This window comes from Tachysurus vachellii, chromosome 6 (genome assembly GCF_030014155.1).
Source record: "Tachysurus vachellii isolate PV-2020 chromosome 6, HZAU_Pvac_v1, whole genome shotgun sequence".
Taxonomy (NCBI): domain Eukaryota; kingdom Metazoa; phylum Chordata; class Actinopteri; order Siluriformes; family Bagridae; genus Tachysurus; species Tachysurus vachellii.
The window spans coordinates 32,116,409-32,128,493 of NC_083465.1; the positions used below are offsets into that span (position 1 = coordinate 32,116,409).

The window sequence follows — 12,085 nt, forward strand, 5'->3', positions numbered from 1 at the left end:
TTGATGATCAACAGGCTCTCAATATATAATTGGCATTATAGCAGTGTTGTATTTGAGACCAGCTCAATCGAGTCCGAGTCAAGACCGAGTCCAGAGAGGGTTGAGTCCGAGTCAAGACCGAGTCCAGAGAGGGTTAAGTCCGAGTCAAGACCGAGACCAGAGAAGGTCGAGTCCGAGTCAAGTCCGAGTCCACATGAAGTTGGGTCTGAGAAAAGGGTCTGAGAAGTAATCCTCAAGCATATGTTAAATTTTTTGGTGGAAGCAATAAAAATGAGCAACAAGCTCAATCAGAAAAGCACATATACCATTAATACTGTATATTACTCACATTGGTTAAAAAACTATGTCAGTTGAGGGCAAAAAGGAAACAATTGCCCCATAATATGACGTATAAAGACAATTTTATTACAAACAATTACAGGCAGTACCACCAGTACATAACACAACTGTACCACTTTACTAGCCTACATGACAATTCTAGTACACATAACATTACTGTACCATATGCTAAACTAAAATATAACAACTTTTAGCTTTCGAAGGTTAAATACTGAATTTGCCTTGAATTATGTGCATTTATAAAAGTTTTGAAGATTACAGATGGGCATAATTGCTTTTCAAATAGATAAGTGAGGACACCATCCTGTAACCCAGACGAGCACGACGTGGCCTCATGATTAATCCACCCCGACTAAAAATTCTCTCCATTGGTGCAGAAGAAGCGGGGACTGACAAAGGTTTTACTGCTAATGTATGCAGTTGGGGATATTTGTCCTTGTTTTTAGACCAGAAGACAAGTGCTCTGTCAGTACATGGATCCTGAATGTCAGTGATTTACTTATCTGATCAGAGACACTGGCATCCACTGTAAGGTTGCGCTGGCTTTTGTGGACTTTGTAGCAGGCTACTAGCCGTGGCAATTTGATTGGTGGAGAATCTTTTTGTGAAGAATCATCTGCATTCGGCTACTGAGAAGTGTCACTCTCTGCCATACTCTCAACGGCCGAGATCAGTGTATCTAAAACAGCATAATACAATATTGCATTAGTATAAATAAAATACTGTGCTGATAAGTTAGCATGTTTATGTTTATTACTGGAGTATATTTGTGACCCTGTCTCTGAAATCCAGACTTAAGTCCCATAATCTAATTTTGAGACTCTTTCCCCACCAGCATATTTTTTTTAAGTTGCCAGCCAGTGCCAGCATTTTTTATGATTTTCACAAAAGTTTAATGCCTTCCAGAAAATGTTCTTCTTTAAATATATAACCATATAATATAACAAATGAAAGAACAGACCCTCTGCTTTCAAACAAAAAAAATGTTTCATCCTATCTTCATTTGTTCTCTATTATCACCTCTCAAATATGGGTAGGTTTCTTCAAAAATACCAAATTTTGAGCAAAAAGCTGAGATAATTGTATTTTTGTAAAGCACTTTTGTTAGAGATTTGTTAGAGTGGGAAAAGAGTTAAAGTTTGATTTCAATCATTAATTTTACTATGATTTAAATTTTTGACATGATCAGTGTTAAAGATAACAAGGTTACAGATGTACACATTATGTACACATTATTACATTATGTAAGATGATTTTATGTAGAAAACAGTAAATCACAAAAAAAATGACTTTAGCTGGGTTTCCACAGGCAGGGTCACATAAATAAGTTTTAAAAAATATATGAAATAATAGTGGCATTAAAATGTAGTGGAATGGAGAAAAATACTAACTGGTCAGAGTCCTCTTTACATCTTCTCTGAACTTCTTTAGTGATGTGGCATCATGGTTGGTAACATCTAAGTCCACCCAGTTAAGACCAAATTGTGGATCAAGCATTGCAGAAAGAAAGTACACATCTTGGTAAAAAGGCATGGGTTCTTCACACTCCATGGCCATTTTAGCTTTCACAAATATTCCTGAAAATCTTCTTTGTAGAGAGGTTTGAAGGGCCTTAATTAAAGGCTGGCACTGGGATCTTGTCTCTCCCATTTTCAGAAGATGTGTGTTTAGGTCCAAAACAGTAGGAACCATCATGCTTTTAGTCACAGACTTACTTTTAATTACTCACACCTTGTGTTACAGTAGGTCAGTTGCCTCTGAGAATGGTCCTAGAACTGCACTCAGCTCTTGAAGTTGGTTACATTCATGGAGAGTAAACATCACATTTTCAAAGTCTTTAACACAGACTTCTGCCAGAATTTTGTAGTCAAGACCTGTAATGGCTTGCACCGTCTGACCTCGCGCCAGTCTGATGCGTGCAAAAAATCACCAATCACTGTTCGTGTCAATCTTACATCAGTTTAAAGAAACAGTAATATATATTTTAATAGGGACTCGTGTGGACTCAAGAATAAGTCCGATTCCAAATGTATTCGAGTACGAGTTGAGACCGAGTCAAAATGTTCACAAGTCCATGACAAGACCAAGACCATTAAAATAAGGTCTCGAGACCGAGTCCAAGACCGAGTCCGAGTCTCGAGTACTACAACACTGCATTATAGGAATAAGAAATCCTTTCAGGAGGTCTGCAGAACTGCTAAAGGTGTCTGGGGGATACATGAAAATTCATTGTCATTCCAACATTCCTCCTGCATCCCTGTTAAAGTACATTATTGAGAGGAAAAAAGGGGGAGATTCCTGGCATTGATTAACAAATCAATTCAATTTGATCTATTTGTATAGCACTTTTAACAATTCAGTATAATAATTAATAAAATGTAAAAAAATGTAAAGTTTAAGATTAAGTGATATTTATCTGTAACATATATCCCTAATGAGCAAGCCAAGCCAATGGTGGCAAGGAACAATCTCCCCGAGATGAAATGAGGAAGAAACCTTCAGAGGAATCAGACATAGAAGGGAACCTAATACTCATTTGGGTGAACTAGGTAGGAAATAATGTAAATTTAAAGAATGTCCTTTCTACAACAGTTTGTAGTTTAGAGAACTACTGGGTCAGCGCAAATTCTGAGTTCACCACAGACCCAACACTTATTTCTTCATGCCAAAGTCTTAAATTGATAAAAATAGAAAAATACCCATTTACAGACATAATATCAGCTTTATTATATACATTAATATCAGGCAAAATAAACATATTTATGCACATGCAAGAATGAAATACATATTTATATTCTGTCGATTATTTTCTTTATAGTATGCAGCCTACATGCAGCTTGAAATTCAATAAATATATTAATAAATAAATGAATAAATAAAAAAATAAATATTTAAATAAATAATTGATTCCAATGAATTCCAATGATACAAGACATTATTTTACACATTAACTGTTTTTAAAAGAGTCCATTTCTTGTTGCATATTGGACATTGTAGGACCGTCTTCTGTTGTAGCGCCTCCTTAAACCAGCACAGCAGCCACAGAGCAGACACTGAGAGATACAGGGAGGAAGTTAAAAAAAGAAAGACAAGGGGGTGTAGAGGAGAGATTCTGATCAGATATTTATGCTTATTTTTATTGTTGTGAAATAACATCTTTAATCAAAATAAACAAATAATCTTAATTAGGTTTTGTAACAAATTATTGACATATAAAAATAAGAATATTTATATTTCATGTCAAAGAGCATCCTAAATTTATATGGTTTACAAGCGATTTTGGTGACACTTACACAGAGTAGAATCCAGCAGGGTATGAGAATAATGACTATACTGCAGGGGATAATGATGCCCAGGATCCATGCAGAATTTCCAACAGTGGTGGTGTTCTGTGCTTGGACTGTGGGCCTCAGGACTACGTGTACAGTGGGGTCTGTTTGAGCAGCAGGAGTAGTGAGGGTTGACAGACCGCTAATGTTGAGTACTGCATATAGAAATCCACTTGGTGTCCACTTGGTGTCACCTTCCACAAAGACGTATTCTGAATTAGCCACAATTTCTGTACCATTAAATCTGGAGGAAAAGAAAAATATAAATTGAGTATATTTCCTACCCTTAAAGAACACATGACAGATAATTATTTCATTGTAGAGCCCAAGAATGTGTTTTTAAAGGCAGGTCTTTGGAAATAATTGTCCCTAATTTTATGTTGGTCTCATATATATATATATATATATATATATATATATATATATATATATATATATATATATATATATATATATATAATGTTGAAAAATATATATATATCAAATGCATTGTCATTGTCATTGTCAAATGGTGCCACAACATGTCAAGTCTTCACTTGGAGATAGACATCAACTTGATCACTTAGGAAGGCTGTAGTTATTCAGCAATATATCAGGTGCTTAGGGTTCCTTGAACTGTGCTCTGTTAGTTAAATGGGCTGCAATTTAACAATAAATCTACAGTTGTATCCAACATGCCTCTGAATCTTTCTATAATATTAAGGCAGTTCATATTTTAAATCAATTATTTCTATTAATACTATCCTGGTGCTTGCATCCTAAGAAGAAGCAGCTTTTATGTATCATGTACATATGAACAGGGTCAGCCAGTATACAGCATCCCTGGAACAGTCTGAGGTAACGGTTGCAGCTTGGTAGGACTGGGGCTTGAATCTATAATCTTCCATCAGGAACCCATTGACTTACCAATTGCTCTAATCGGTGACCATCTGCACATGATCTTGATTCATTTCACGATTCATCAACCAATGATGAAAAATTGTCTCATATTACTCAATCTTTCAAAACCTTCCAGTTTACTATAATGGCTCCAGCACAGAGATATTTCTTCAAAATGACAACTTGTATTTTATTCCTTAAAGATAATGTTTGAATTTTGAATCAGTTTTGTGAAGCAGCACTCAAGATGAGATGTAAAATGAAGACACTTACGTGTAGTTTGCTTGAGGGAAGACAAATACAGGAGCATTTTTGACATTCAGAATATTGTTCAACTAAAAAAAGGGAGAAAAAAGTGGTCTTAGTATTTTTTTACATTTTTTTTATTTTAGAGTGTAAAATAATTTCGGACGAAGAGAAGTTGCTAACACATACCAAGCTGTTGATGGTGTTTTGGATTAAAGAATATGTTCCATTCCTCAGCTGAGTGTCCTTGGAGATTGTCACATTGCTGATTTGGAATCCAAAGCTTATAATGTATGAGTTGTTGTCAATTTCTGAAAGGTAGATAATGAACAGAATTATATTCAACACATTACAGTTAATATATTTTAATTCTAATTTAGGGAGATTAATAAATAGACTCACTCTGATAAGTGACGTCCTGTATGCTCACAGGATCACTCAGTTTTTGTGTTACAAGATCTCGTGCTCTTCTGATCTTTGCATCCAGCAGAGCATTAGCAGCATTGAGAACATCAGCCTCACTAGGTACTTTGGTCAAATTCTTAAAAACTAGACGAATATATATCAGAACATTCCCCAATCTGAAATAGGAAAGCAAATATAACTTGTAAAGTACATGAAGAAAAAGTAGAACATAAAGAACAGTTATTCATTAAGTAAATAAGAGCTGATGAAACTGGAAGGTTGAGAATAGAATAACAACGTGAGTAACTAATTATAATTGAATGAGGGGGCATTTAACACATTTTGTTAGAACAACTAACTTTTGAAATTATATTTCAGGGCACTTACACAGGTGAAATATCATTCAGGAAAGATGCTGGTGTTTTAGTGTCTCCAACTTGGCAGTTGTATAACATGTCTCCTATAACCTGGGTTCCTGAAATCCTGTTACCAGTAGAAATATATTCAAACATCATAATATAATTTGGTTTACATTTCAAAATACAGAAAGTATTTTCTGTATAGAACACCACTGTGAACTCACGTGAAGAAAGAACTCTGTGGGTTGAATGGTTCTGCACCAGCTTTATTTAGAAGTGTGTTTAACTGGATAAGGAAAGATAATATATCAGTATGAATGTGAGACATTAAATCATTTCACTAATACCCAATGTGCTTAATTATATTGTATTAAAATGAAATTTTAACAGAAGAATTTAACAGTTGATACATTTAACTCTCGTACTGTAGTAGAAAACGGGGTCTTTCCACACATAAGAAGGGTATGAAGCCATGGCACATAACTCTAACCCTAAACCTAACCCTCCTGGTGCTACCCCAGGGTACAGATCTGTGCAAGGAAGAGGAGCGGGCATGGAACCCACTGCTCCCGAAAGCACCAGAGGTGGCAGGGCAGGAAGTAGGGGAAGTGTTGTGAAAAATCCTGGAGCCTTAAGAGAATATATTTATATTATTATATTATATTATTATTATATTATATATTATTAACCAGAAGTCAGAGGGTGAATAAAAGAGGCACTCTTTATTATAGTAACTCATCAGACAGGAGAAGAAAGAGTGTAAACAGGGGACTCAGGGCCATAGAATAGAACTGTTCCAGACACGTAATGAGCTCATGGGTGATATGAAGTAGCTGGAAGCGGCGATAGCTCTGCGGGCACTGGCCTTGGGTAGGGAGACGGACGAGGATGGTGAGGTGAGGACATGATGGGGCGACCAGGATGAGCTGGCTGAGGCGTAGGGTCTGAGGAGAGATAAGGGGAGTTAGAGGAGATAGAGGAACAGGAGCTTGAGATAAGGGTAAACAATTCCAGCCTGAGCAAGGACAGGCTGAGATCATAACATGAAACATGCGATCAAAACAAAGTTGAAGCTTTTAGCAGTTTAGAGGAGTCATCAAAGAACTCCGTTGTTTACTTTTATGTACACAAGCAACATTATAGTAGCAATAGCTTAACAATAGTGATAACAGTATAGCAGCAATAGTTTAGCAATAGTGGCAATATAAGATGACAAATAGATAAGAGCTTTCTTTTAACATAATAACTTTTGACATAAAATCAGACTCATAGAGTGGCTTATAATTATTAAAAATCATGTATAGAAGAAAATAACAAAGGAGAAACTTACCCATTGCAGTTGAATGAAGGATTAATCTTCAGGACGTCTGGCATGGAAAAAACTTAGAGGCAAATGTAACTTCGACCAGGGAGTGAGGCTCTTTTTTGAGCACACTTTTAATAACAAAATTGTTGTTTAGATATAATTGTTATGTCGAACGAAGAAGACCCAGGGTTACAGGCCTGGGCTTCCGGACCTGGGCCCCGGGGAACTAAGGGGAGGAAAATCCATAAATGGGCATATGGGCAAAAGGTGAAGGAAAAACAAGGGGATTGTAAGGAACAGGACGTTACAAAAACATATGAGACATAAGGATAAGGTGATATGAAATGGGTCTGTGAGGAGGGGAACCGATAAGGAGGCGCTTGGAAGCGTATATATAGAGGAGAATTTTTGGGACCAAATGTGTATGCGTAAAAAATCCCGTTACTTTGCAGGACCGTCCTGAGGGTTTTTGTTTTTGCATGCCGATGCTCTTCATGAAGATGCTTTTTCTTTTCTTGGGTTTTTGGGATTTCTTTTGTTACTTTCAAATTGGCAATTTCTCTTAGAGAATTGTTAGCTGATTGACCACAATAAAGAAGTTTGCTCATTCTCATCCAGGTCTGAGGAGCTTTCCCATTGGTTTAAATCGTATTAATGTTAGTGCTATCAGTAAATTAAGTTTAAGTAACAATTATATAGTATAAAAGTATTATAAAGTATATCAGTATAATTCACCCTGATATGTACCGACTTGGAGACGGGCTCTAAGTTCCTACATATTTAATGGCGACCACGAAGGGACCTCTGTAGGGACGGTGTGAACTGCCTCCAGAACCGGGACCACTCTCTCTGACGGGCTACAGAGGCCGGCCATAAATAACAAGGTAAGCAGACGCCTGTTAAACTCAAATGTCTGTGTATAGTGAATCTGTGGCCTGAGCGGGGAGGGGTGGCCCTGGGAAGGAGAGCGGACAGCCGCCCTCGAGATAAGAACTCCTAAGGGTGAGATAACGAGCTGGATGAGAAAAAGCAAAGGGAAAGATAAGGTTTTGATGTGTGACTGTGTGTGTGTGTGGAAAAGATCTCATGAGTGAATATTTATTTGTGGAGGGGGCCCCCGGTGATAGGTGCACGGTAAAGTGCCCGGTGATAGGTGCACGGTAAAGTGCCCGGTGATAGGTGCACGGTAAAGTGCCCGGTGATAGGTGCACGGTAAAGTGCCCGGTGATAGGTGCACGGTAAAGTGCCCGGTATTAAGTGTATGATAATCTGTGTATGAGAATCTGTATATGATAATCTGTGTATGATAATCTGAGTATGATAATAAGTGCCACAGCCACAGCTCTCCACTTAGCCCTCACCCACCTGGACAATAAAGACACTTATGTACGAATGCTGTTCATAGACTTTAGTTCAGCATTCAATACAATCATCCCTCAGCACCTAATTGGGAAGCTGAGCCTGCTGGGACTAAACACCTCCCTCTGCAACTGGATCCTGGACTTCCTGACTGGGAGACCTCAGTCAGTCCGGATCGGGAACAGCATCTCCAGCACCACCACACTGAACACTGGAGCTCCTCAAGGCTGCGTGCTCAGTCCGCTGCTGTTCACTCTGCTGACTCACGACTGTGCAGCAACGCACAGATCGAATCATATTATCAAGTTCGCCGATGACACGACCGTGGTGGGTCTCATCAACAAGAACGACGAGTCAGCATACAGGGAGGAGGTGCAACAACTAACTGCCTGGTGTAGAGCCAACAACCTTTCTCTGAATGTGGATAAAACTAAAGAGATGGTTGTGGACTTCAGGAGAGCACGGAGTGACTACTCTCCGCTGAACATCGACGGATCATCTGTGGAGATCGTCAAGAGCACCAAATTTCTTGGTGTTCATCTAGCGGAGAACCTCACCTGGTCACTCCACACCAGCGCCATCACCAGGAAAGCCCAGCAGCGTCTCTACTTCCTACGAAGGCTGAGGAAGGCACATCTCCCTCCCCCCATCCTGACCATGTTCTACAGAGGGACCATTGAGAGCATCCTGAGCAGCTGCATCACTGTCTGGTTCGGGAACTGCACCATCTCAGAACGCAAGACCCTGCAGCGGATTGTGAGGACAGCGGAGAAGATCATTGGGGTCTCTCTTCCCTCTATCACAGACACTTACACCACACGCTGCATCCGCAAAGCCAACAGCATTGTGGATGACCCCACACACCCCTCACACACACTCTTCACCCTCCTGCCATCTGGAAAAAGGTACCGAAGCATTCGGGCCCTCACGACCAGACTGTGTAACAGTTTCTTCCCACAAGCCATCAGACTTCTCAACAACTGAAATGTACTGTACTGAGCACAACATACACACACATCATCTGTATGGACTGCATAGACCCTCACAAAACACACACTGACACATCATACTGTTTACATGCTGCTTACAATCCAGCAAACTGTTTACATGCTGTTTTGCACACCTTGTCTGCTGTTTTTTGCACAAACTGTCCCAACATTTCAGCCGTTTTTGCACATACTGTACAATATCTCAGCCATTTCGCACATACTATATTAACACATACAGTATTAACACTGGTCGGTCGGCGCTGTTTCTGTGACTGTTTCTGTGACTGTTTACTATTTATTGTCTTTTGTGTACTGCATTTTTTGTACTTTTTGTATTGTCTTGTAACTTGTGTCTGCACTGTCATTGTCCTGCACTGTCTTGTCCTGCACTGTCTGGTCCTGCACTGTCTTTAGTCCTGCACTGTCTTTTGTCCTGCACTGTCTTGTCTGTCTTGTTTGTCTTGTCCTGCACTGTTTGCACCAGGTTGCACAGTTGCACTTTATGTGGCTAAGACTACTTACAAGTCTTTAGCCCTGTCTTTGTTTCTATGTAGCACCTTGATCCTGGAGAAACGTTGTCTCATTTCACTATGTACTGCAACAGCTATATATGGTTGAAATGACAATAAAAGCTTCTTGACTTGAAGCTTCTTGACTTGAAGTGGATAATAAGTGATAGGTGATAAGTGTACGTGTGTACATAGATAAGTACACAAAATAAGTACACACGTGATAAGTGTACGTGAACACACAAGCACAAATGAACAAACAAGTACACACGTGATAAGTGTACGATGAACAAAAAAGTACACACGTGATAAGTGTACGTAATGAGTACACGGTAATGTGTAAACTGTGTATGGATCGTTCATGTGCATTGTGAACCGAATGACGATTCGGATTGCTGTTTGATGTAGTAAAAGTGTGGTGTGTGGGTAAGTAAAGAACAGAGGTAAGTAAGCACGACACCAGTATTGTATAAAGTAGTAGAAAACAATACTTGAATAAAAGTGCAAGTATCATACTAAAAAAGGATTTTGGTAGAATATTTTACCATATATTATAATATAACACCTTTTATAATGAAATTTAAGCATAACGTCTCAAAGTATCTGATATATACTGTACTTAAAAAGCTGAAGTAGAAATAAGAAGTAAAATTCAGTGATTGTGAATTTGATTGTGATTGAGAGTGATTTTAGGCAAGCTAGGAGCAGGGTTTAGGCCTCAGTGTGAAATTAAAGTAAGAGGTTTATATTATATGACTACATAGTCAGAAAAAATTATGGTATTATGTAAAAGGGCAGAATAGACAAATTTGAATAGATCAGTTCATGTATGTGTGCAGTCTCCACAGTGTGTCCAGTATGTAGTCATCAAAAAATAAAATAAATAAATAAATGAATAAATAAATAAAATGAACAAATAATAATATCGACAAGACAAAGACCAGAGTAATGATTATTAAGTTTATGAAGTATTGCATGGAGTGTTTGCATTAAAGTTTTGTTTGTGCTGTAACTGTAGGAACAAGAATTGTGACATTTCACCGCGGTTGGGTGTTTTTGCGCTCTTTCCAGCTCTGACAGCACGTGCACGCTGCGTGCGCTTGTGCTTTTCCATGGAGCGTGCGGACGTGAGTAATGCAATCCAGTCTAGGAGCAGTGTAATCTCCCTTATGGCATTTGTCTGGTTTTAGTCTGTAGTAACGAGTAACGAAGATGCGTAGTGGAAATATAACGGAGTAAAAGTGGAAAGGGTAAGTTCAAAAATTCGGACGTATGTAAAGAAGTTCTTGCACTCTGTTACAGTAGAACACGGCATGATACGCACAATTCAGCGCATCCGGCTACACACACAAAGGATTGCATGAAGAGCAGTTAATATCCTGAGTAAAACGAGAAAAGAGAATTATTTTGTTGCATTTTATATTCAAGAACAGTCATCATCATCCTGCGTTTGAGTTATAATTCCTCTTAGTAACAACGTCACAGACACGCACAGCTTCGCCCAGTATTACGAGCACCGCTAGGGGATGAGGCTGCATTAACTTCACTGTAACTTTTGAGCATTAGATCCTCTAAATACATGGTCATGTTTTATTTATTAAGCCCACACACAAAGCATATTATGATTTACATATGATTTATAGTGGTCGTACAAGTGTGATCAAGTTGATCGTTACCTGAACTAGACGGCGCTAGTTCAGTTGGTTTACTTGCCTTTAAGCTCTTCCTTTTTCCTCACTGGAGTGATTTCTTTCATAACAAATAGTATAGAATCCATGGGAATTGGAATATCTCAGCCGTATTATCCACATCGCTTTGCTCGCCTCACAATCATCACGGTTCTGACCGAAAACCGTAAGTAGAAGTTCATCTCTCACTTCTCATTGGAGGATCAGAAAACTACAATTCAGTGTCAGATTTGTAGTCCAGACTCCTAGGAATCAACAAGCCCCCACATGAGCCAATAGGTGCCCGTAGAGCAGAAATAGACAGCTTAAAGACCAATGACGGCTCTCCATTGTATTCAGAACACCCTTCGTTTGTTTGGCAGTTGTGTGTGTTTGGGTTTTGAGGTGCGATAAGGGCCATCTGGCAGGGGGGCTGCCAGTGATAACAATTCTTAAGGTGTATTGCGCAATCCTAGAACACACACACAGAATAGCTTTCCTGTGTTTTTCTTGAGCAAATACTACTGCTTAGTGTAAAATATTCATATAAAATCCACTCTTGGGTCTCTTTGACTTTAGGAAAAAAAAAATGTTTTTTGGAAGCTAAGACGTGTGGCTATGATCTTGAGTTCTTCATTAGCTCATGGCTTGTGTTTACTGTAGTGTTTTATTACAGCAAAATTATTTTGGTGGAAATG

The 12,085-nt window shown here is 38.7% G+C and overlaps 1 protein-coding gene across 2 annotated transcripts; it reads right to left on the reverse strand.

The window, feature by feature from the left end:
* Positions 1–3,119: 3,119 nt before the first annotated feature.
* LOC132847749 (uncharacterized) lies at positions 3,120–11,548 on the reverse strand. Of its 2 annotated transcripts, XM_060873289.1 has the most exons (9): positions 6,888–7,964; positions 5,968–6,501; positions 5,782–5,843; positions 5,586–5,681; positions 5,196–5,374; positions 4,983–5,104; positions 4,821–4,882; positions 3,633–3,912; positions 3,120–3,392 (listed from the first exon to the last, which is right to left on the reverse strand). In XM_060873289.1, exons 2-9 carry the CDS (start codon positions 6,010–6,012, stop codon positions 3,297–3,299), a joined length of 942 nt encoding a protein of 313 aa, XP_060729272.1. In that variant the 5' UTR covers positions 6,013–6,501; positions 6,888–7,964; the 3' UTR covers positions 3,120–3,296. The 2 variants fall into 2 exon arrangements, with proteins under 2 accessions (XP_060729272.1, XP_060729273.1); XM_060873290.1 differs by lacking the exons at positions 5,968–6,501; positions 6,888–7,964 and adding an exon at positions 11,434–11,548 and having other exon boundaries at positions 3,121–3,392.
* Positions 11,549–12,085: the final 537 nt, after the last annotated feature.